The sequence below is a fragment of the Hyperolius riggenbachi genome, chromosome 6, assembly GCF_040937935.1.
Source record: "Hyperolius riggenbachi isolate aHypRig1 chromosome 6, aHypRig1.pri, whole genome shotgun sequence".
NCBI classification, from domain to species: Eukaryota; Metazoa; Chordata; class Amphibia; order Anura; family Hyperoliidae; genus Hyperolius; species Hyperolius riggenbachi.
In genome coordinates, this window is record NC_090651.1 from 291,099,976 (window position 1) to 291,120,074 (window position 20,099).

Here is a 20,099-nt window from a genome sequence, read left to right on the forward strand (position 1 = left end):
CTTCGACAATCAGTGCGAGAGGCTCTTTCTCTGGACTGCTTTAACAAAAGGCTAAAAACAACTCTTTTCCTGAGCCTTTGAGACTTCATAACACAGGTCAAAGCTCTTTGAGTCCCCAGGGAGAAAAGCACTATAAAAATATTATTGTTATTCTTTAAGTTTACCCATATTTTACTATGGGCTATTTCCTGCGCCCTTTTCAACTGGCGTCTATCAAATGTATGGAATAAAAGTCAGTGAACAGTCCTCATGAAGTTCTAGATCAGGTTTTCTTAACACCATTTTGGTATGTACCCCTTTAAAAAAAATAACCAGTGCCTCCCAGACCTCCCTACCCCCGCAAGTATACATAAAACCATCTCAAATGGCATTTGTAACCCAGGTTACATACATTAGCCGTACAACCAAATTGTGTAAGCAGGGCCATGCAGCATACAAGGAAATAATGTTCTCTACTTCATATTAAAAGACAATATTTATTTGAAAACATTGAAATAACGGAAAGGCTGTTCATTCTTTCCCAGATTCACTTTTATTTAAACATCGTCCTCTCTTCTAAAAAGAAGGAAAACAAATGCAAATTTTATATATATATATATATATATATATATATATATATATTTATGGAATAGAAGTTGACGGACAGCACACCAAGCAAAGCCATCAGTTTATTAAGTGGTTATCAAATAAATCATCACAGATTTGACTTGTAATGGGAAACTGGAGATAAGTGGAAGAAATTCAAGGGTTAAAAATCCACAATCAGCGCTCATGAATTCATTCTAATAAATAGGAGACATCCCGCTATTATGGCAACATACCCCATTATAGCCCCTCCCCACCTCCCCCCCCTCCCTTATAGACCCCACCTTATTTGGACAGCTGGATCTGGAATACAGAGAGCTTAGTTTGTAGTGTTTTATCCATAACACCTCTCTAATCAGGGCAATATCCTATTGTGGTCCAGTAAGAAAGAAGTGGTGCAATATTTACACGTAGAAGAGCCCCAGGCGTCTGATTGGGGGGATAATAGGAACGATGCTCCGAAACGCGTCCATACGGAAATGCAGCAGTCTGTTCATTCATCAGATTCTGTTCATTCATCAGATGTAAGTAAAATAGTGTCAGCAAAAAACACTTATTTCATATATGGAAAAAAGATGTTCAAAGTAAGTAACACTCGGCTGGCGGTTCAAGAGCCACGGACTGCTACTGGGCAGAAACAAATGGAAACTAACCTCACTGAAATGCTGCGCAATTAATGCAAATGGATATGGGGCGGGTAAACAGAAAAACACAGACAGCAAAATCAGGCATAACACTATTGATTCAATAAAAAAAAAAATCTAGGGTCTTCTACCTAAACACCTTTACCAGTACTGTGAGGAGGGCAAAATACTATTTCTTGGTATTCAGAGGCACAGTGAAAAGGAAGCAGACACCAAAAAATTGTGTGCTGCCACTATAGGGTTGCCACAAAAGATGGTATTCGGATACAGGGACATTCTGTGATTGTAGCATGAAGATGCCTTTATTTTTTATTTTTGACCCATCACCCTGGTCATTGCCATTACAACTCCATGACTCCACAGCTCATAACAAAAAAGGGTTGGTAGTACTCGTCACAGCTTGTGCGTTTAGGTTGGGGACAATGGGTTGTGTCACCAGCTGCTGCGGTGGCATCATAGCAGGCAAGCTCATAGAAGGGACACCAGGCACTGCAGCAACTGGAAGGCCACTCACTCCAGCAATGGGCTGCATTCCAACCACTGGTGCCACACTGGCTATAGGAATCCCTGGGGCTAAAGGAGACACTGACACCATAGGGGGGACAGCACCATATGGAATTGATGCAGGCGCTTGTCCAGCTGGAGTCACCGGCTGTCCCATTGACATCACGGGGCTGGCACGAAGCTGGTTCAGCGTAAGAGAGGACTGTTGGTTGCTCTGGAATGGATTTGTTGTAGTTGCATTGGGCGCTCCTAAAAAACAAAAAACAAATGGATGAAAACCATGCAATCACAAATACAACATACAAAGTCATTCTACATTTCAAAATTGGCACACACCAGTTACTGCAAGATGAAATACATGATGCCAAAGGACAATGAAATGTAGTTTCTGAAAGCTATTCTATGCCATTATGAAAGTGTTGTACACATGTACCAGGCATGTTGCCTAAGCAGAGGTTGATCAGGTGATATTGCAGGGCCTACACTGTACAGACATGTTGCTAGCCCACAGGCTAGTGATGTGTACTACTGCTTTGTGGATAGGGTGGGCGACAGAGAAGCACGAGAGTGAGGTCATGTGGTTGGCGGGGTGAGCGTGGAGACCAATGCTCTCAGCCAGCCCTTGGCGGAATCGATACGCCAGGCTGATCGCCATCCTGTAGTCCATTGTGCTGTCGGACTACAGACTTGACACATCATTAGCTACTACAAGAGTGCAATCTATCCTTCACACTTCAACTCTTTTTGTGTATTGGCTTGCTCCGACATACACTGGCCCTTGTTCAATTCTCTCCAAGGAGACAATTTTTCCTCTTTCACGGCTAGGGCACACCAAAAAACGCTGGCATAAAAGCAAACACTTAGCCTAGTGATTTTTGGAGTGTTTTGGTGTAGCGTTTTTTATTTGCTTGGAAAATCGCTCTGATCTAGCGATTTTCAGAGCGATTTTCCACTTTCCTATACTTAACATTGAGGCTGAATCGCTCCTCCCTTGCTCCTCACTACTCCCTCCATTGGTACTGATATACTGCTGGGTGGGAAAAGTTTCTTTCCTCTAGTCCCCCGGCGTCCTCCTGGCTCCTCTCCCGGGCCCGCTGGCAGCTCCCTTAATTTGAGACCTCGGCCTGAAGTCGCTAGTACGAGTCCTCGCCGCGCACATTACATGTCATCACACCGGCCGGCGTGAGAGTCCTAATTCTGAACCGCGCATGTGCAGGACTTAGTGAAGGTCAGCGCCCCTGTAACATGTAGTGTGTGTCAACCTGCTCAAATAAACAGACAAATGCAAGTTTGAAGCCTGTGGAGTGCCTTTTTCTACAAGTACAAATTGTGTTTTTTAAACCTACTCAGTATCAATTTAACCCTTTAGAAGTCTGCTCCAAGATGCCGATCGGCAACTGGTAAGATCATCCAAGTATGGTGTGCCTCATCTAAACATAGCAAAACATAGCATTTTTTTCAATAGCCTAAGGCTCAACACACACCATACAATCTTGGTTGTTCAATCTCACCACTTTCATGTAGTATAAGAGCTTATCCAATTAATCATTTAAGGCATTTTCAATTTGTTGGCCCTTCTACTACATAGATTTGGCAAATCTGTACAACCAAGATTGTATGGTGTGTGTTGAGCATAAAGGCCCATACACACGTCGGATTTGCGCGGACGGGTCGTTTGAACGTTCCGTCGTTCGCACGTTTCCGCATGAAATCCGGCGTGTGTACAGACTATCGTTCGGGAGATAAGACTGGTTACCAACGATCCGCCGGGCGGATCGCTGGTAACCAGTCTTATCTCCCGAACGATAGTCTGTACACACGCCGGATTTCATGCGGAAACGTGCGAACGACGGAACGTTCAAACGACCCGTCGTTCGCGCAAATCCGACGTGTGTATGGGCCTTAAGAAAGACTAATACAGAGATTCAGAGAGACTGAAAAGGGACATGCAAGTCTAAAGGAATGCCTCTTACTATTGTTCTCCCACTTCTGTGCTGTGATAGCATTACATCACCGTAGCAGAATACAGAGACCTACTCCACAGCTGGTTAGGATTCTACTGTTTATCAAAAAGGCCAATGTGAATATCACTGGGCAGACATTTCAGGTCAAAAGTTAAATGCATATGGGCCACTGTTTTTGAAATCAAGTAATTTCCTCATCTGTAACTATATAGTCCAAAAACCAGACTTCAATAAATAAATAAAATGTATCAACAGTCACATACCTGTTACAAGGAAGGGATTTGAAGTCTTGGTATTCTGTATGGTGGGTTTTGAAATAAGGGAGTCCAAGTCTACCAAGGCTGCATTTGGCCCCAGGAAGGACTCTGGTGTTTTCCGAGTTGGCCTGCCAGAGTCGGAGAGTGAGCCACTCATGGCCGCCATGTCGAAGGCATCAGGACTCTTTGATCCAAGGGAACGTGACATTGGAACTTCCCCAGCCAGAAGATCTAGCTCTCCTAAAGACGACATAAGGGGTAAAATGTTAGTGCAGAGTTCAGAACAATCTGAAATAAAATATATACTGGCTATGTCAGGACAGTCAAGCAGAGAACACCTGGCACCCAGATGTCAATTATGAAAATAAAAAAAGATGAAGCACAAGCAAAGTGTATAGTAAGGTCTGTAGTTCCAGCAGGACCAGATACTGCAATTAGATAAGAGAAAGGACACCCAACCATCACCAAAAACTGCCTGCAGTCCTCACCTGGGTCACATTGACTTTATTTTGATTTATTGAAGCCAAGCAATCCTAGCTTTAACACCCATCGCTGTGAATGCTGCATGCAACTACAATCACACAACCAATAACTGTAAAAATTCTGAACACCTCTTACTATAATGTTATATATGACCTATGTGAAGGAGGGAAATGGTTACCACATAAACAAATAAAAAAAAAATCAGGTCTAGGTCTTATTGAGGACATCCCCACTGGAGAGAGGTCTTATGAAAATCAGGCTGTTGGTTGCCTGTAACAATATTTTGTATGTGACCATAACATTTGTCATAACTGGTCACTGCTGTATCTTCATGGGGAAATGCGGGTTCACCAACAAGGTAGACAGATGCATGTAGATATAGTATACAATCCCAAAATTGCACACTCTGGACTATGGCCACTCACACGTGAAGCCCAACACCATAGGTATCTTTGATCTACAGTTTCCTTCCTGTGGGGGGTTTCAGACCCTTGTGCCAGATGGTTAGCAAGATCTTTAATTCACTTTACTATTGAACTATACAATTTATGATTAATATACAATCCTTTCTCCTGATGAAGTGAACATTGATTGTACTAGTTTCCAAACATTCTACAGAGATCACATGATGGGACTAAAGATTTCACCGCCTGTGATAAGTTTCAGACTGTAAATCAGGGTGAGATTTTACAATGAGAAAACGCTGACTAAATTTATAAATCAATATTGTAAACTGTAAGCAATTTAATACATTAAGTTATTTTCACTACAGTTCATCTTTAAAGTGCATACACATGCTAGTCTAAACTCGACAGAGATGGCCCTGCCTGGCCGCCTCTGGCAATCATCTAGCGTGTGTACAGCCAAACTGACTTGTCGCCGATAGATCCGGAGTGCTAGATCATCTCGGCTGAGCCCGCTGTTATCCACCATACCCCACCTACTAAAAGCCACTCTGTTGTCCGCTCCCTCATAGCAACAGACAGTATCACTAGGCTGTAGGCTACTAACATGCATGTACAGCACCCAGCTCCTAACTGCTGCATGAGGTATTGAGTCTTGATCCCTGCAGGTGATAAACATGCATATTTATGTACCCCACGGCCTTGTTCACACAGGCATTTCTTTGGTACTTGCCTGACATTTTAAACCATTTCTACATAATGACTTCAAACAGTATTTTTATGGTGTTTGTCCAGCTAGTGTTTCGGAAGCAATTGGCTAGAGTTTACAAGGCTCATTTACAGTGAACACCTGAAAGCTGTAACCAGCACTTTCAAAGGGTTTGCTGCACCTGAAAAGCTGCATCCAGTGATTTTCTGATGCTAAAGAAAGTGAGTGTCCTCAAACCTGCACACAGCACATCAAGACAAATAGAGGTGGATCACACACTGAAAGTTCACACACCAAAGCCACCCATATCTATGGAAGAGAGATCCGATCAAAGGTCACCACTGACATTCTGAAGTGACTGTATCTGCCCTTCTGTATCAAAACAGTTCCAATCTAATTCTAGTTCACACAAAGGAACTCCAATCCAGCGGCTCGTGGTGCAACATCTCTAGGGAGGAAAAAACCACTAATATAGTGTATTGTTGATCTTGCAAGCACCTCCGTGCACATTTTAAACAGGAGTGCTGTCACCAGGGTAGCATGCAGGGTTCCCCTTGATGTGTCTCAGCTCACCTCAGCACTTACCTTAAAAACAAGAGCAAATTCTCTACACAGCTTTCTACTCCTCTTTCCAACAGGGGGAAAAAATGCAATTGCAGGTACATAAATAGATTAAAAATGCTTTTTAAAAGCTCTCATATTTTAACAGGCCACCTCCCTGGGAGTCGGTAACAGGTGCCGCCTGCAATGCTTCAGCGTGCATCTCGGTGGCATAGTGATTAGCACTCTTGCCTTGCAGGTTGGAATCCCAGCCAGGGCACTATCTGCATGCAGTTTCTATGTTCTGCCAGTGTCTGCGTAGGTTTGTTCCAGGCACTCTGGTTTCCTCCCACATCCCAAAAACATACAGATAAGTTAACTGGCTTCCCCCTAAATTGGCCCTAGACGACGATACATACACTACATGATATAAACATATGACTATGGTAGGGATTAGATTGTGAGCCCCTCTGACAGTTAAGCAACAAGACAATACACAGGAGATGTTAACGCTATATAAATACTAAATCGTCATCATCATCATGACACTTTCTAAGAGTTTCATCTTTACCCTGATGACAGCATTCCTGACTGAAGCACAGAGGTGTTCATGGAAGACGTTAATAGCGTGTTGGAGGTCTCGGTCAGAACCAGTCAGATCTCCTGCACTGGTCTTTGGCATCCTCCATTTTTATTTTGGTGGTCACTCAACCCTTAAAGGCAATTACTAGATGCCAGTAAGACACAGACAGTGACCACCTTGATTAATGCACTACCTTAGTGTTTTCCTCCATAGAGGCGTTTCACCACAAGTATCTGGAGTGGGTTCCTCTTATGCCCAGTATGGAGTGGTGTCTCTTTGCGTGAAGTAGAATTACATTGGAGCCACGTTAACACAGAAGGGCGGACACAGTCACCTCAGAATCTCAGTGGTGAACTTTGAACGCACCTGTCTTGCATAGATTTTCTGTTGTCGCATAAACACAACACTGATTGATAAAAGGCTGAAACATAAACCAACTCCAATGTTACCATAGATTTGAATGGTTAAAAACTCTAGTGAGCGAGGCCTGAAGCAGTGTACACACACAAGGCATGTACACTGGTAAGGATCTGTACTTGTTGCATCAGAGGACATTTTCATCCAATCTGTTTCAAAATAACGCGTTAGTCTCTCTGCAAGGCATCCATTCCTGTCCAGAGGAGGACAGGGAGAAGATGAGGAGAGGAGTTTCAGAATAACCTACAACTGTAGTAAGGCAAGTAGGATATAATTTAGTTAATTGGAAAGGCCCCGACGCAAAGTATCTGTATTTCCTATAGATTTTCACCCCAAGTTATCAAGAACACATTACTGGTGACAAAAACCTACTGTCTGTATGTGGTTGGGGACTATGCTGAAAACTCCTAGGATAGTAAAAGGCGGCTGGGTGAGATAGAGGCTGCACATTCCACTACAGTATGAAAAAGGGTCTTTTTACATCTTCTCACTCCCACTTACAAAACTTGAGGATTCTCTACCCTCCCTCAACACATCTACCATTGCCCTTACTTACCCTTTTCAGGCGCAACCTGAAAACCCCTCTTCACGCATGCAAACTATCTCAGTTAGGACACTTTGTCCACTAACCACCACTTTACCATCTCTCATACACAGCCTGCCTCCTCCTATGGCCCTATTCCCTAACCCATTAGAATATAAGACAGATTGACCAGTCCTTTCTTCCCCTTTTGTCTCACAACGCTGTGTAATGTGCGTACATATCTCCCACTCCTATGTTAAAATCTGTAGTTGATTTGTTCACTGCAGCAGCTGTAATCTACCATCGTCTTGTATTGTTAATTGCTTTGTTTATATTGTATTGTTATACCCTGCATTCTGTTGTAAAGGATGCTGGTGCTATAAAAAAAATAATAATAACTAGATGGTGTCTTTCTGAAGAAACCACATGATGTTGAAACACGAGGTGTTGTGGCAAGTCGCCCCTGGTGCATAGAGAGTACACAAAATCAGTGGAACCTGGTTTAAAACTGAAAATTGAAGCAGATCAAATTGCTCCATTAAAAGCAATCAAAAAAATCTAATTGGTTGTTTTTGGCTCCGCCCACTTAAAATTTGAATCCCACGCACCCAGTGACCCAGGGTATAGAAAATGGGGGGGGGGGCCGCCAATAATAGCCAACATAATAATAAGAGGTGACATTGCATCCAGCTTGTAATTGGGACAATCCAAATAAAATATATATATATGCAAGTTGGAAAAGTTATCACCTTTTAGCACATATCAAGCCGGTAAGCGTAAAAGAAATCGTAAAGGAGGAAAAAGGTACCTAGGTGGTGTTCACCACAAACACTTTCCTGTGGAATCTGGTACACCCTGGGGTAATTTATAAACTATATTTACTGTTTTCATACTCTAGCAATTTAGCAGCAATGACTATATAAGGGGTGGGCAAACTATTGCCCACGGTTGCATTCGGACCATTTTTTACTTTCATCCGGCCCACCAACGCTCTCTTCCTTCTTACCTGCCTGCAGAGTTGTGAGAGGAGTGTGTGACCCGACAGCTTGCATCGCCGATCTCCAAGGCAAGTCATGTGACTCACTGACAGTACGCCAGCTTGTCATGTGACACCGCTGCCACAATAGTGATTGATGCTGGAAGCTGCTAGGTGAGCCAGTCATAGGCTCCACTTGCACTCTGTGGGAAAAACTGAGGATGGATGGGGATGGGTGGGTGCGTGTGTGTGGGGTGGGGGAGTGTGTGTGTGTGTGTGTGTGTGTGTGTGTGGGGGGGGGGGGGGTGTGTGTATGGGGGGGGGGGGGTGTTTGTGTGCGTCTTTGGACACACCAGACTACCTATAATTAACCTATATTTCAGGCACTCCTGGCTACCATATATTTTGGGGTGGGAGGGGGAAACCACTGGCACCAGGAAAGAATTTAAATACTTTATGTCTGGGGTAATGTTTGCTGCACTTTGTAAATGTGGGGCAATAAATGCGCATTTCACATGAGTGATTCTTCATGGAATTCCTCAGACTTTGCTCCATATTGACATGATAGCACCACGCAGTTTATGCAGATTTGTCATCTGCACATCCATGTGAATCCTCCCTTCCACCACATACTGCTCTCTTATGTGTGCTTGTGTTTTGAGAGAAAACTTGGGCCGTCTGTCTTTGCGTTACTCTGTTACATTACAGTTAGCTCCACCCACATACTGTCATGGCCACACTTCACCCCTATTTTTTTTTCCTATTATTTTAACTCAGCTCTCTTCCGGGTTATAGCCCGACTAGTTTTATGGAATGGTCCTTATGTCAGGTACTGTTTGCATCAGTTTGCAAAATCTTTAGAGACTCTGAAGCCTCTTAAAAATCCTTTTTTTGTTACACAATCCTGTTTAACACATTAGCCCTACCTAAACTGCCGCATCCCCGCCGCTGTAATCTATCTAAATCCCCCCTAACTCCCCCCTCCCTCTCCCCCACAAAATCCACGACTTTCTTGGTCGTGGATCTTGCTGCTGTTGGAGGCAGAGCTATGAGCCGCAGCTCTGCCTCCATGCGCCGTCCATCAGCGGCGGATCTCTGCCTCCCCCCCACTCCTCTCAGCGAAGGAAGACAGAGGGGCGGGGGAGAGGCGGCAATCCGGGCTGACAGACAGCTGCAGCTCTGCCTCTCACGGAAGCACTGCCTGGATTGCCCCCCCATCCCCCCCCAAGGAGTTAGGGGGATTTAGATAGATTACAGCGGCGGGGATGCGGTAGTTTAGGTAGGGCTAATGTGTTAAACAGGATTGTGTAATAAAAAAAGGATTTTTAAGAGGCTTCAGAGTCTCTAATTATTGTATATCACCATAGTAAAGGGACCAAAAAATAATAAAATAAATGATAGTTATAAAGTAGTACCACTTACAAGTTAACATAACACGGTTATAAGTAATTCACCCATAACCACTCATTCCACCCATCCCCATTCATCCAGTAAAACCCCATCCATACTATCACATTCATACCCCAAGTAGGCTGGCTTACTCAATGCCCAGAAAAGATGACTGCACTACCTTTTTTTGACCTTTCCTCACTTTCTAAATATATAAGAAGTACAAAAAGAAAAAAATGGTTAATGATAGAACTATGCAAGCAGCACACTCCATAAACAACAGGGCCGTAGCGGCGGGGAAGACACCAAAGCCATCTCTTCCACAATAAGGGTCACAAAGCCTCATCTATCGTCTAATTAAGGAGTCCGTCCAAGTCCTACCGACCAGTCCCTGGAAGCCTCCATGCCGTTCCTCAAAGACCCCATACTTCAAGGAACGACATTAGGGAGGAATATGGGGGCCACCTGCTCAACCCGTTCCTTTATCCATGATATATTGTGTGAGGAAAAAGAAGGGGGAGTCTTCCTTGTCATCAATGCCCCATCCATCCCCCGCACAACCTCAATCATATTCTTACTTAGACCCTCGGCCAAACCTGAGAACCCCATGTGTCCCTCAAGTCAAAAAGTTTGCCCACTCCTGGACTGCATCATGTCCATTAATCTGCAAACTACAACTGCCACATATGTTCCTTAAATTTACATTGGTGTGGCAGTGCTAGACAGTTTAGGATTGCCTGAAACCTTTTTCTCAAGCATATCAGGAAATTGTAACAGGTGGCTCAGACAAACAGGAAGCACATTGTAAACAACCTCCCATGCTTCAGTTGAGATCTGGACAACCTTTATATGCTGGAAGGTTAAGTCTAAAAGCATCTTCTAAGTCCTCTGCTTGGTGTACATCATCTTTCTTTAACATGCTGGGCATTCTGATTCCCGTTTTTTTTCGCCCAATTTTTTTCTTTTATCATGTAGCTAGCCTATCGCTAGTTACATGATTCCCCCCCTCCCTGCTTCCTCCCTCCCTTCCGATCGCCACCGGCGATCATGCCCATCAGGAAATCCCATTCTGAACGGGATTTCCTTTAGGGCTTCCCCCGTCATAATAGCGACAAACGGAGTGATGTCATCGACGTCACAGGGAGTCCTGATCCACCCCATAGCGCAGCCTGGCGGCGATTGGCCAGGCTGCGCAAGGGGTCTGCGGGGGGGGGGCCCTCTTTCGCGGCGGGTAGCGGCAGCTCAGCAGCGATCGAAACAAACATGCAGCTAGCAAGGTGCTAGCTGCGTGTTTGAAAAAAAAAATTGTGCAAATCGGCCCACCAGGGCCGGACGGTGCACAGCGGCATTACTGGACGAGCTCAGCTCGTCCAGAATGCTAAGGAGGTTTAAGTGTAAGCATGAGAAGGACAATGGTGAATTATTATTATTTTTAGTATTTATATCGCGCCGACATATTACGCAGCGCTGTACAATGTATATACAGTGGAGGAAATAATTATTTGACCCCTCACTGATTTTGTAAGTTTGTCCAATGACAAAGAAATGAAGTCTCAGAACAGTATAATTTCAATGGTAGGTTTATTTTAACAGTGGCAGATAGCACATCAAAAGGAAAATGGAAAAAATAACCTTAAATAAAAGATAGCAACTGATTTGCATTTCATTGAGTGAAATAAGGGTACTTATCCGTTAGCCGGGCGCATCCGGCAGGTGGCGCTGTTGATGTTAATTCCAATCATAATTACTTCACGTCAACCTGTGAATGTAAACGCCGGATGCGCCCGGCTTAAACAGATCAAGCCGCCGGCTTGCTTCGTGAGTGTCTCGCTCTCCTCCCCCTCTTGCCCTCTCTCGTATGAGCCTTGGGGAGGGGGCATACGTGTCCCCCCAGAGTCGTTCGTCGCGGCATTGCGACGAACGACTCTGGGGGGACACGCATGTCCCCTCCCCAGTGTTCTATAGGAGAGAGGGCAAGAGGGGGAGAAGAGCGAGACACGAAGCAAGCCGGCGGCTTGATCTGTTTAAGCCGGGCGCATCCGGCGTTTACATTCATAGGTTGACGTGAAGTAATTATGATTGGAATTAACATCAACAGCGCCACCTGCCGGATGCGCCCGGCTAATGGATAAGTACCGAAATAAGTTTTTGAACCCCTACCAACCATTAAGAGTTCTGGCTCCCACAGAGTGGTTAGACACTTCTACTCAATTAGTCACCCTCATTAAGGACACCTGTCTTAAATAGTCACCTGTATAAAAGACACCTGTCCACAGAATCAATCAATCAAGCAGACTCCAAACTCTCCAACATGGGAAAGACCAAAGAGCTGTCCAAGGATGTCAGACAAAATTGTAGACCTGCACAAGGCTGGAATGGGCTACAAAACCATTAGCAAGAAGCTGGGAGAGAAGGTGACAACTGTTGGTGCGATTGTTCGAAAATGGAAGGAGCACAAAATGACCATCAATCGACCTCGCTCTGGGGCTCCACGCAAGATCTCACCTCGTGGGGTGTCAATGGTTCTGAGAAAGGTGAAAAAGCATCCTAGAACTACACGGGAGGAGTTAGTGAATGACCTCAAATTAGCAGGGACCACAGTCACCAAGAAAACCATTGGAAACACATTACACCGCAATGGATTAAAATCCTGCAGGGCTCGCAAGGTCCCCCTGCTCAAGAAGGCACATGTGCAGGCCCGTCTGACGTTTGCCAATGAACACCTGAATGATTCTGTGAGTGACTGGGAGAAGGTGCTGTGGTCTGATGAGACCAAAATAGAGCTCTTTGGCATTAACTCAATTCGCTGTGTTTGGAGGAAGAAAAATGCTGCCTATGACCCCCAAAACACCGTCCCCACCGTCAAGCATGGGGGTGGAAACATTTTGCTTTGGGGGTGTTTTTCTGCTAAGGGCACAGGACAACTTAATCGCATTAACGGGAAAATGGACGGAGCCATGTATCGTGAAATCCTGAACGACAACCTCCTTCCCTCTGCCAGGAAACTGAAAATGGGTCATGGATGGGTATTCCAGCACGACAATGACCCAAAACATACAGCAAAGGCAACAAAGGAGTGGCTCAAGAAGAAGCACATTAAGGTCATGGAGTGGCCTAGTCGGTCTCCAGACCTTTATCCAATAGAAAACCTATGGAGGGAGCTCAAGCTCAGAGTTGCACAGACAGCCTCGAAACCTTAGGGATTTAGAGATGATCTGCAAAGAGGAGTGGACCAACATTCCTCCTAAAATGTGTGCAAACTTGGTCATCAATTACAAGAAACGTTTGACCTCTGTGCTTGCAAACAAGGGTTTTTCCACTAAGTATTAAGTCTTCTATTGTTAGAGGGTTCAAAAACTTATTTCACTCAATGAAATGCAAATCAGTTGCTATCTTTTATTTAAGGTTATTTTTTCGATTTTCCTTTTGATGTGCTATCTGCCACTGTTAAAATAAACCTACCATTGAAATGATACTGTTCTGAGACTTTTCATTTCTTTGTCATTGGACAAACTTACAAAATCAGTGAGGGGTCAAATAATTATTTCCTCCACTGTATATATCTTATCACTAACTGTCCCTCAAAGGAGCTCACAATCTAATCCCTACCATTGCTATATGTCTATATTATGTAGTGTAAGTACTGTAGTCTAGGGCCATTTTTTTCTTTTTTTTTTTTTAGGGGGAGCCAATTAACTTATCTGTAGGTTTTTGGAATGTGGGAGGAAACCCACGCAGACACGGAGAGAACATACAAACTCTTTGCAGATAGTGCCCTGGCTGGGATTTGAACCAGGGACCCAGCGCTGCAAGGCGAGAGAGAGCTAACCACTACGCCACCGTGCTGCCCAATGAATAAACCAATAACTCCAAATTATATACACTTCAAACAGAAGGGGCTTCGACAGCCATTCTGAAGAGGTAGAAAGAAAATTCTGTCCTCCTTGGGCCTTTTCCTCACTGCCGGTTGCTCCAACCACAACCTCCTAGCATTTGGAACTATAAGACAGCCAACTGTAAAAAAAATGCAAAAAGGGCCTGCGGGCTGCGGTGGGTTTTAGCGGCTCAAGAGCTAAGCTACCGAACAAACGCTGCATAGACTACCAATGTATACTCTGCCTAAGTGCTATACAGCAGGGGTCCCAAACCCCCTGTCCGCGGGCCGTTTGCAGCTGGGCCGCAGGTCTGTCTGGCCTCTCACCCCCAGCCGCTGTGTTACCTAAGCTGGTGGCCACTTCCTCTTTCATAATGCCTGGTCAGCCCCTCTCCATCATGCACCATCTTCTTACACAGCAGTGTGTCTCCCGGCTGCTGTGAATAGGCAAGAAGCAGGAGAGCGGCTGCCTATAGCAGCAATGTATATCACCATTACTAGGGGAACCGCTGCCCTGCTTCCTGCCTATTCACAGCAGCCGGGAGACACGCTGCTGTGTAAGAAGACGGGGCATGATGGAGGGGGGCTGACCAGGCATTATAAAAGAGGAAGCGCCGCCAGCTAAGCTAAAAGCAGCAGCGGCCGCAGGCAACTATAATCTCTATACAGGGGCAACTATACTAGCTATACTGGGGCAATGAAACTACCTACACAGGGGCATATATACTAGCTATACTGGGGCAGCTATACTCTTTATAATGGGGCAGCTATACTCATTATACTGTGGTAACTATACTACCTATACAGGGGCAACCTTACTCCTTATATTGGGGCAAGTATACCTAGATACCCTACCTGTTCCTGGCTACCTACATACTTATGTACTCCAAATTATTTGGCTGCCACACCCGACATTCTCCTCAGGGAAAGTTTGGTCTGGATAGCAGTCCCCAGGCCGAAAAATGTTGGGGTCCCCTGCTATACAGCGCAGTAATGCATGTTTATCATACAGTTATAAAGATAATGAAAAACCACTGGGGAAGTTCAGCTGTGTGTGAAAAGGATTCGCTATTTTGAAAATGGAATACTGGGGCTACACTACTGACACACAATAAGACTGTGCCCTGGTGGACATTGCTGGAGGGTTCTGAACAAACAGTTAAGCTAGCCACGCATAGGTTGATTATGGTCCAATAAAACATGACAATCAATCCCTATCCAATTGGAATTTGATTGAATATTGACAAATTCCTAAACCACAGAACAAACTAAATTTTACATTGTACAAACTTCAAACATTGTACATTGCAGTGCAATGCCATATGGCCATCGATCCCCCACCACTTCTGCATGGGGATCTTCTAATATGCCTTATTAGGCATTCAGTTTATAAACTGCCAAAAATCAACTAAGTCAACTAACTGAATATGTTGTGGCAATTATAACCAAAAATATTTTGTGATTGTTATTTAGATCACACTCAAGTCTGACATAACCTATAAAAAGACCTCCCAACTCCTTGTAAACCCATATGTTGTTATCATACCCCACCTTTAGCCTCCCCGAAAAAAACAAACAAAAAAAACCCCCACCACTTTTAATCCACGACAGAGGCTGCAGCAGTCATTTGCATTTTGATATCATCTTCACCTGGGTGGCAATTTCAAGTATAGAGAGTACTAAGCATGCTTGGGAAAAGTATAATACTACTTCTAATCACTGTAGCTGCCACACTCAGCTGTGCATATTACCATCTTGATTTGGAAGGCGTCAGTCACACAGATAACCTTTCTGCTTTATTTACTCACCAAGTGCCAGGATCTCTCCTCTTTATCAAAGTGAAACCTCCACTGAGAGGGAGGTGGGGGTGGTGTGTGTAAACCACCCTGGCACAGTCATGTGATAAAGCTCCAGGAAAAGTGAAAGCTGGGATTTGTTTCAACTATCCTACTTCTTTTTTTACAGACTTATTTTTAGACTAGTGATGTAGCAAATCTTTTGCACCAGAAAGAACATTTTGAATGCAGTTCTGCTGTAAAATCCTGTAATGTGGCCAGCATAACAAAGGAAATGAAAGTTTGTGAGTGTTTGTGTGAGTTGAGTTCCAAGTCCTGCACAAGCCTGTACAATGGCACCCAGCAGTGATAAGTCAGTGCTTTAGCAGTGTAGGTGGGTGATACAGATGGAGACACGTGGCACACAAGCACTGGAAAGCTTATAATGGTAGTGCATGTGTTGCAAATGATAAAACAAAGACTCTCGGGCTTGTCTGGATAACAACTGGCGGTACTGGTTCCAATGTAAATCCAGATGTAACTGACTGCAATGGAGCAACAGTATATTTTAGTATGTTAAATAATTAGAATCAATTAAAGCAGAACTCCATTTTATTGATACACCCTCAGCAAACAGCTACAACTGACCACAGCTCAATAACTTTACATCAGCACATAGCCACAAGCACCACCTTTAAGATGTTGTAGGCCAGGAGTGAAATAGCATTGGCAGAGAGGACCTTAAGGCTGCTTACACACTAAGACGTTACAGGCGCACGTTAGTGCAGCCTGTAACGCTCCCCCAACGCACAGCAATGTAACACAAGTGGGCTGTTCACACAGCCCACGTTGCGTTACATGTAACGCTGCACGTTCTGCCGAAAGTGCAGCATGCTACGGCGTTACAGCGGCTTAAGCCGCGTTAGACTGTTTGCACATGCGCAGTCATGTTGGGGAGGAGCGGAGAGCGGCCAGGCACATGGCTAATTAATATTCACTGCACGTTGTGACGTGCAGTGTTTACTTCCTGGTGCGGCCGCATGCGTCCAAGAGTAAGCATCACGGACGTCAGAGTGAGCTGCACAACGCGGCTCACTCTGACGTGCACATAGAAGAGCACCAGGCCTTGCATTAGGTGCACGTTATGCGACCTTAACGTACTACCTAACGCAACGTCTTGGTGTGTAACTAGCCTAAAGGGAACCTAAACAAAGAACAATATGGATTTTTCCTTTTAAAATAATACCAGTTGCCTAACTCTCCTGCTGATCCTGTGCCTCTAATACTTTTAGCCACAGACCCTCAACAAGCATGCAGATCAGGTGCTTTGAATGAAGTCAGACTGGATTAGCTGCATTCTTGTTTCAGGTGCGAGATTCAGCCACTACTGCAGCCAAAGAGATCAGCAGGGCTGGCCAGGCAACAGAGGCGTCGGGTGTGCGTGGGCGGCCAAGCATGCGCAGGAAAGCGCAACCTCCAGAATGCCTGAGGGGATTGCTATTGAACGGAGCCACCGAAGAGGACACAGAGAGAGCCCATAGCCCGTCTCAGGTTCTTTTTAAAGTACACCTGATCTGAGAGGGATATGGCGACTGTCATATTTATTTGCCTTGAAACAATACCTGGTGCCTGGCTGTCTTGCTGATCTTTCTGGCATCAGTAGTTTCTGAATCACACACCTGAAACTACCATGTGGCTCACCCGGTCAGACTTCAGTCTGTTCAGGGTTTATGGCTATAAGTATTAGACACAGAGGATCAACAGGACAGTCAGGCAATCTGCATTAATAAAAAAGAAATAAATAGGTCAGCCTCCATATCCCTCTCAGTTCAGCTGTCCTTTAAGTTCCATTTGGCCACACACTGATTGAATTCCAAGAGTCCAGGAAGTGCACATACAGGGAAATATACTGGTCTCACAGCAATGAGAACACTGCATGACTTCTATACTATAAATCCATAAAAAGTCACCTTGTAACTTGAAAACCTACTGAAATCTGCTTCCTGTTAAAGGTATTACCCTAACTTACTTTTGTCACGTTGGCCTAGAGGTACGATCATTTGATCTGTACACAGTTAAAGGGAACCAGGATATGGAGGCTGCCATATTTATTTCCCTGTCAATAATGCCAGTTGCCTGGCAGTCCTGTTGTTCTTCAGGCATAAGTAGTGTCCAAGTCAAAACCCTGGAACAAGCATATGGCTAATGCAGTAAAACCTGAGTCAGCTGAATCAGAGTACCTGCTCTGATGCATGCTTGTTTAGGGTCTGTGGCTAAAAGTATTATGCCTAGTACATGCTATTGAATTTCCCCTCAGGTAGATAATGTCCAACAGGTCCGATGTGATTTGCAATCTTTTTTATGATCGATTTTGTATAGAAGTGATTGGAAAAATGATCAGAAAAGTTATCGGAAATCAAATCGGGCCTGTTGGAAATCATCTATTCTACTCATCTGACGGGAAGTTGCATGGTGTGTACCAGGCATTAGAGACACAGGATCAGCAGGACTGTTCGGCAACTGGCATTGTTTAACAGGAAATAAATGTGGTAGCTTCCATATCCCTCACACTTATGTTCCCTTTAACTCACAGTGAATTTTTGCTTTGAATGGAGTTCTCTTTTAATCGTCATGGTAAATGATTATAGTTCCAACGCAAGCATGGGAGAAAGAAATGGAGACCCACACAAGCAGCCCTGAGATGAAGTCAAAATAAATACCAATTAAAGCACCAGGCAGAGGGCGAATGGAATGACAGTAAGCAAGCAGGCAGGATAGAGCATCTCCAAACCTGTGCTGCTTCCTGACTGGGGAAGGGTGGTCCTCAGGTTGTCAAAATCCGAAAACTCATCCTTATCTGCAGGACTGATGAACTGGTCAAAGGTGGAACTGGCTAAGGAGGCAGGAAGAGCAGATGGAGACAAGCATACACACAAAGACAAACATGTTAAAAAACAAACAAATCTCACAGAAGACAAACAATAGGTAAAAATCGGGAATGGCGACCGGCTGCACCAGACCTAATGTCTTGCTATATATACACCGCTGATATAAAACTCGGTGGGTTATAAAGGAATAGAACAAAGATAACATTAGAAACAACTGGATGTTTTATACTATGTCATGAGCTATACTACATCCTAACTGCCAAGATCAAAACACAGCAAGTTTGTGGCCTCAAAGATTACATGCAGATCATGTAAACCTACTAAATTAGGCAGAATAGGAGATGTGTTTGTTTTAACTTCACTGGTCTCAGAAGAAAACCTCAGAAACAGTTCTTGGAGGAATGGCATAGGTATAGTTCCTAAAGATAAGCAGTACCAGAGCCAGTATAAAAACAGGCCAGGAACATGAAGCAAAATATCTGATGTGTACAGAACTTGTTTAGCACAAGTAACAATGTTAACTGTTTCATTGCTGGTTTAATAAAATGGACTGAGGGTCCAAACAGTGCGTACATTCATTACAGTCACCTGTTTTTTCCTTGGTGCAGGGCATTGCTGAAGTTACTTTTCTTGGCAATATCTGTCATTTTACCTCTCTCTCTCTCTCTCTCTCTCTCTCTCTCTCTCTCTCTCTCCCCTGTTCTAACTCTAACCTTCCACCTAATAACATCTAACACTAACTTCCCAGTCTGATCCTCGATAGCCAAATTACCAAATTATATACCATAGCCGAGTAGCAACCCAAGTTTTATTTCAGCTATATGATAGCTGAGCTCTTGGTAATCTTTTAGCAAAATGCAGCTACTGTGCACCAAAATTCAGGTCTACGACTCCCCACGGCTACAAAGTTATTTTGCGGTCTCTTAGCAGCGGCCAAAAATGCTTTCATAAATATGAGCTTGTATTAATCTGTCAGAACGTATACTCTTCTGCTAAATCCCAAGATCTCCAAAAAGGAACAGTTTAGGCCTTAAAGAGGAACTGTAACATGAAAAGATCCCCTGGGGGGTACTCACCTCGGGTGGGGGAAGCCTCCGGATCCTAATGAGGCTTCCCACGCCGTCCTCCATCCGTCAGGGGTCTCGCTGCAGCCCTCCGTGGAGTCCGGGCAGCGGTGACGTCAATATTTACCTTCCTGGCTCCTGCGCAGGCGCTCTGACGGCTGTCGGCTCCGAACTATATGGAAATACCCGATCGCCGTCGGGTCCGCTCTACTGCGCAGGCGCAAGTTTCCTGCGCCTGCGCAGTAGAGCGGACCCGAATGAGATCGGGTATTTCCGTGTAGTTCGGAATGGAAAGCCGCCACAGCGCCCCCGCTGGAGCCAGCAAAGGTAAATATTGAAATGACAGTCGGCACAGTCGCCGGCTGTTCGGAGGGCTGCGGCGAGACCCCCGTGGGACAGAGGACGGCGTGGGAAGCCTCATTAGGATCCGGAGGCTTCCCCCACCCGAGGTGAGTACCCCCCAGGGGATCTTTTGAATGTTACAGAGTCTCTTTAAAGGACTGACGAGATAACCCTCCAA

The 20,099-nt window shown here is 44.7% G+C and overlaps 1 protein-coding gene across 11 annotated transcripts in view; it reads right to left on the reverse strand.

Annotated features, from left to right (window-relative positions):
* Positions 1 to 650: 650 nt before the first annotated feature.
* The window catches only part of EPN1 (epsin 1), a 128,789-nt gene continuing 109,340 nt past the window's right edge, over positions 651 to 20,099 (reverse strand). For 8 of the 11 annotated variants that reach the window (XM_068241037.1, XM_068241034.1, XM_068241033.1 and 5 more), the window contains 3 exons: positions 18,419 to 18,520; positions 3,961 to 4,194; positions 651 to 1,982 (listed from right to left, as the gene is read on the reverse strand). In XM_068241037.1, coding sequence (XP_068097138.1) covers positions 1,594 to 1,982; positions 3,961 to 4,194; positions 18,419 to 18,520 — 725 coding nt within the window. In that variant the 3' untranslated portion in view covers positions 651 to 1,593. The remainder of the gene's footprint in view (positions 1,983 to 3,960; positions 4,195 to 18,418; positions 18,521 to 20,099) is intronic. The other 3 variants (XM_068241040.1, XM_068241039.1, XM_068241038.1) reach the window with 1 other exon arrangement.